The sequence below is a fragment of the Diplotaxodon limnothrissa genome, linkage group LG9 (genome assembly GCF_057381915.1).
Source record: "Diplotaxodon limnothrissa isolate DT_005_m linkage group LG9, D_limnothrissa_male_GT1.1, whole genome shotgun sequence".
Classification (NCBI taxonomy): Eukaryota; Metazoa; Chordata; class Actinopteri; order Cichliformes; family Cichlidae; genus Diplotaxodon; species Diplotaxodon limnothrissa.
Genome location: NC_140604.1, coordinates 34,370,161 through 34,376,160, shown reverse-complemented (window position 1 = coordinate 34,376,160; position 6,000 = coordinate 34,370,161). Strand labels below are relative to the sequence as shown.

Here is a 6,000-nt window from a genome sequence, read left to right as displayed (position 1 = left end):
TTGCAAACATGCACTGGTTTAAATTTTGTTAAGTTTAAACATAATCGTATACAGCACAACTGGATCGATTTATATTTTGATTTACTGAACTGCTACAATGCTTTGCATTTCTTTTTCCTGTGACTTGATGAACGAGTTTCCAGCAGCAGCAGCTCTGCTGGGTTTTGGTGACAGTGTGTTGAAGTGTGTTCGGTTTGATTCAGCAGGTTGTGGGAATAGATTACTATGTTCAAACTGGAAGTTTAAAGTAGGAAGTCATTTTTCATAGCTAACCTCTGTCCTCTGTCCTCTGTGTGTGTGTGTGTGTGTGTGTGTGTGTGTGTGTGTGTGTGTGTGTGTGCGCAGCTGGTATACTGGGCCAGTCAGCAGCAGGATCAGGATGAGAAGATGGCTGGCTGTGTGTTTCCAATGGGACCAGAGAGCTTTCAGCGCTTCACGCCGGACTCCCTGGCGGCCATCGAGCAGCGCATCGCCCAGGAGGAGTCCCGACGCAACAAACACTACCAGGAGGTGCGTCAAAACAAACACACACACACACACACACACACACACACACACACACAGCTCACACACAGCTCACACAAGCACAAGATGCTGGAGGGTAAACGTGGAAATAAAGAAGTGAGCCGTTATAAGCAGACAGATGTGAGATATTTCAGATGTGGTTTGTGTGTCTGTGTGTGCGTCAGGACCTGGGCGACGTGGAGCTCCCCCGGCCCCGGCCCGATCTGGAGGCAGGAAAACAGCTGCCACGCATCTTCGCTGACATCCCATCTCATCTGGTGGGCGTTCCACTGGAAGACATCGACCCATACTACTTCAAAGACAAGAGGGTAGGTCACCCAGAGAGAAAGTGTGTGTGTGTTTCTGGATGTACCTTCTCCGCTGTTGGAGAGGATCCCTGGAAGATTCTCTGAGGACCACAGGAGAGTTACCTAGTGTGTGTGTGTGTGTGTGTGTGTGTGTGTGTGTGTGTGTGTGTGTGTGTGTGTCCTGGATTGCTCAAATCTGTTTACATGGTAATATTGTGGAGACCATGTAAATAGGACAAATCAGCTGACTTCAGACTTCATGTAACCAAAAATATTTAGTCAAAGCCGATCGATTCCACAAGCAAGCAGGTGGAAGCCATTTTTTATTCTTTTTTTAGTTATATTTGATAAGTTATCTGATTAATATCGTGGGTTGATGTGAGATACAAACCATCCCAGAAGTCCGTGCTTTGGTTTTGGTGAGTGGATTTCTATTATTTTTTAGTCTGCAATGGAGCAGACACTCTAGGACATAGGTGTCAAACTCTGGCCCGCGGGCCAAATTTGGCCCACAGCCTAATTACATTTGGCCCGCGAAGCCATACCAAATTACTATTAGAGCTGGCCTACTGGTATTATACAGCTAATATATATATATTGTTTAGTATTAAGCTTTGCTTTTTCCATATTCAGTTTTTCAGCTAAACGTGTTTGAGTCCATAAGAAAAGATTCATTCTTATATCTGGAGGAATAAATATATTTAAATAAATATTAACGTTAGCCCGCGACTTTGTTCCAGTTTTGAATTTTGACCCACTGTGTATTTGAGTTTGACACCCCTGCTCTAGGACGATATCCTCTCTGTGATTGGGAAAAGTTGGTGATTTTTCAGTGATTGCATTGAATTTTTCCTGATTCTGAGACAGAAAAGCTCTCAGACAGATTGGCGAAGGTTTGGAAATAACTGCCGTCTAACAGACTAACATGTTTCAGTCGGTCGGAGTCAATCTGCACCGATGAGCACAACTCATCTGCAATGCATCTCTTTGAAATAGTTCTCGATTGGTTGGTTCTGGTTATTTTCTGAGCCCCTCAGGAGGAGGCTCAGAAAATAACCTCTGTCTCAGATCTGAAGTTCTGGTTGTGAGTAGCTAATGTGAATTGCTTTTTGTATGTATATTTTAAGATTTTTGCAACACATCGCACAGTTTTGTGATTTTTGCCAGTTTTTCACAGTTAAACATGGTTTTATCACAAACTGATTGCATGTATATTTGCCAACTTAACCCCCTTCAATCACAAACTGATGGAAACACACTGATAGCACACCGACTTCATCCTGTTGCCACTTTATTGGCGTCTTGGTGAAAGTTGCTTTAAAGGATTTAAAAGTCATTTAGCTTAAACGTTTATTCCACATGGCTTTGATTGTTTTGGTTTTTCTGCAGTTGCCAGCCACTGTTTTCTCGCTGTAGATGTAGCTGTAGCATTATTTAGCACTAATTAGCCAATATGCTTTTCTCTAGCTAAGACTGTTAGCATTGGCCACAGATCTCCAAACCAGACGCTGGCTCATCCAGGTCTTATTCAGTCTTTGGGACTGACTAACTCAGCCTCCAGTAGAGCCTGCCAGGAACAATCTACATACTATTCTCAAAATTTATGTAAACTAAACTGCAAATCTACTGTTATAGAAAATACTACATGTATCAGATCTTATGGTTTGTTACATTTCAGAGAACTAAAATAATTTAAAGTAGATTAATCACTTCATTATTTACAGAAAGATTATACATGAAAAAATCTTAAAGCCATAGAGATGAACAGTTTACCCACCCTAAAACCACAAACCCAAGACACAGCACCCATATTATTTAGAAATAAATTCTAAGGAATAAAAATGGAGGCCTTGGCTCCCCGGTTCACTGCTTTAGTGCCTTTTTTGGCAGCACAGTGCATTATTAATAAAATCTGTGTATTTATGTATTTTTCTGTCTGGTTCTCCTGCAGACGTTCATAGTCCTGAACAAAGGGAAGGCCATCTTCCGTTTCAGTGCCACATCCGCCCTCTACATCTTCAGCCCCTTCCACCCTATCCGGAGACTCGCCATCAAGATCCTCGTGCACTCATATCCTTAAGTACACAAACTCTGCTGCTACTGTCTGTGCTTGCCTTATGATCTGCAGGGAAATGGCTGCGGGTGGGGGTCAGGGGTCAGTTACAGAGGAGCCTCCAGTGCTTTCAGTGTGTGCTGAAGGATGCTGTGTGAGAGAAGCCAGGCCACCCTGACGGCAACAGAAGCAGTTGTTGTGGTTGTTGTTCTGCCTTCGTCTGCTTCACTGCGTCTCATTGTGACTGACGGGGCAGCGATATCTCGGATACTGTTTTATTTTGATCACAACCATCAACACGCAGTCCCGTATAAAGAGACCATCACGCAGTTTCACAAGTAAAGATTAGAGGGTTAGAAAAGCTTAGCTTCATTCTTATCAGAAAATATTCAAATTAAAATCAGAAAATAAATATTAATATAAACTAAAAGTCAAGTTTAAAGAGCAGGAGGGTCTAAGACAAGGTTGCATCATGGGAAATGTAGGCTCCAGGAGATTTGAACGTAATGTTTTAGTCTCTGCTGCTTTTCTTAAACAAAGTCCAGTCACACCACAAACAAACAAATAGATAAATTAGATAAGGATTTTAATGATTAATTGTTATATGTGAGTATTTATTGGTAGTATAGGATTTCAGGTTGTTGAGCAGTGTTAGGATTTGTCATTGTTTCCTTATTTTAGAGGTACGAGAACGCGTGAGCTGATCACAATAACAATCCCAGTTGCACTGATGATGATAATTATTCATTATGCTCCTGCTTTTTACAGAATTTGCTAGGGCAGTTATGTGAGCATTGACTGTACAGCAGTACATCTAAGGTCCTTAAAGATAAAAGACAGGGGACAGCTTCCTGGTGTTCGTTGAATGTGCTGATTGGTTGGCACCACAAAAAGTCAAGATCCTGCAAATCTACGTATACATACCGTGTATGCATGTGGGCCTGGCACACAGCCTGATTAATGATGCTGTATGTTAACTGAAGAGGTGAGAGATAAAGGTTTAAAGGTCCAGCTCTGTGCTGACAGGTGAACGTACACAAAGTCTGTGTGATGGGTGGCATGCTAACTGCTCAGCTTATGTTATGTTGAAGGATAGCAGAACTAATGCTAACACGCTTTCAGTGTAAATCAAAACTCATTATTCTGCATGCCTGCTGGAAACACATGAAACGTATTTAACAGTTCGATAAGTTCCTCTCTCTGGCCAGAAGAGGGCAGCTCCTCTGGAAACAGTCACTGTGAACACAACCGTACTACTCACTTGATTTTTCTCTCTTAGAAAATATTTAATGTCAGTAAAATACTCAAGTAAATGTACTCTGATTCCTAACGGTCCTAATCATGCTCTGGTGTAATGGTGTAGGGGATCATTTGGTGTGGCAGCACCAGCCAATCATATGTTTGAAAGGAGTGGAGGTTGCTGCGTGTGGTAGGTGGGGGACTGTGCCACCCCCATGGTGTGGTGTGGATACTTCCCTGACAGTAGAGTAAAGCTCACATTTGAATACTCCAGTTGTGTTGGTGAACGTATCTTGTTAATTAAGGCACTAAGGTTCTCATAGCTTTCAAAAATGTTCCATATTTCACTGTAATCAAAGTTGCGTACGATTAAAATATCTGTTAGCTTAACTCACAGATGTGTAAAGTTAAAATAAGCAAGTGTTTGCTGTCGGTAGTTCAGATGATTTTTTTTTCAGCGAGGTTAGTTAAAAACTGCCATCCTCATTAATATCAGTTAAAAGCAGATGCTTTTTGCTAGCCAAGCCAGCTAGCTGGTCCAAAAGTGACGTCTAGTTTCAGACTGCTAAGATGATCCTGGGCTAAACGGGTCGGTCTACACAAAGTCTGTGTTAAGCTGATTCTTAACAAATCAGATCTGGCTGTAAACAGTCAGGGGATGCCTTTTATGAATAAAGTGAATACCTTGACCTATTCAGCTAAAGGCCAATTCCTGCATTTCTGTGCTCAAAACTCTTTAATTTCACAGATTAGAGCTTTTCTCATTGTAAAAAAATGGAAGCAGAAAAACAAAAATAAAGCGTTTTATGGAAAAAAGTTAAACAAATGTAAATTATTAATGTGAAATAAAAAGACTTTTTATTTGATAAAAATACATAAAATAGCATCACTCTTATCAGAATATATTTATGCAAGACATTACAGGTCTGCATACCAATAGTCATCAGATATTTGTCGGAGACATTAATGGTGTAATCGTTGTTTGGCTGCTTTAGACAGACAGACGTCTCTTTACATCCTCCAGTGGTGAGTTTATACTGGGTCCCACAGCTGGACGGTCTCCAGGCACACGCACAGTAATGACAGCATATTAAGCGATCATGTCAACTGACTGTGTGTGTGTGTGTGTGTGTGTGTGTGTGTGTGTGTGTGTGTGTGTGTGTGTGTGTGTGTGTGTGTGTGTGTGTGTGAGAGAGAGCGAGATAGAGAGAGAGAGACAGAATCAGAGGGCTCGTACTGTCGGTCGTATTTCTGAGCCAGGTATCATCTTGAGCTGTCTGGTGAGCCGTAAACATGGCCAGTAAATACTGCACAGCCTTCATCAAGGTGGCACACATGCACACACATGCACACAGGTGAATATACAGGCATTACAGGGACACACACACACAGAAATATTGTGACTATAATCTCTCTGCTGACCAAATCTCTGAGTTTGTTCCTGGAGGAGTGTCGACCTTTGACCTTTGACTTATAGCCTGTCAGGAGCTCTTAATATGTTTGCTTGTTGTGGTTTCTTAACACCTGTAGGCAAGCCGGAGTGTAGTCTGGATTTAAAAATTAAGAAGTCGTGAAAAAATCAGAAATATACATATCGTATATATACATGTGACAAATTAAAGGAAAATCTGAATAAATTAATGAATTTAAAAAAACCCACAATGAATGCAGGTGTTTCCACACAGGTGCTCTGCCTGTTGTAATTGAGCAGTTACCATCCATTCATGCTCTGTGGAGTGTGCACACCCAGCTGATCCTGATTTTGTTACAAGCTGTCATGAGGAAAAGGTCTAATTGACTCTGAAAAGGGGGCATTTATGTGACGAGCGTCACTGTCAGCTTCTGGCTCAGCTGCTTTCAGCAGGAATATAGATGGAGCTTCTGGGTCTTAAAACT

The 6,000-nt window shown here is 41.6% G+C and overlaps 1 protein-coding gene across 1 annotated transcript in view; it reads left to right on the top strand.

The window, feature by feature from the left end:
- Window positions 1-387: 387 nt before the first annotated feature.
- Window positions 388-6,000, top strand: part of LOC146625992 (sodium channel protein type 3 subunit alpha-like) — a 206,402-nt gene continuing 200,789 nt past the window's right edge. Inside the window, exons 1-3 of the mRNA XM_085363113.1 lie at window positions 388-510; window positions 690-833; window positions 2,764-2,882. Coding sequence (XP_085219239.1) covers window positions 388-510; window positions 690-833; window positions 2,764-2,882 — 386 coding nt within the window. The remainder of the gene's footprint in view (window positions 511-689; window positions 834-2,763; window positions 2,883-6,000) is intronic.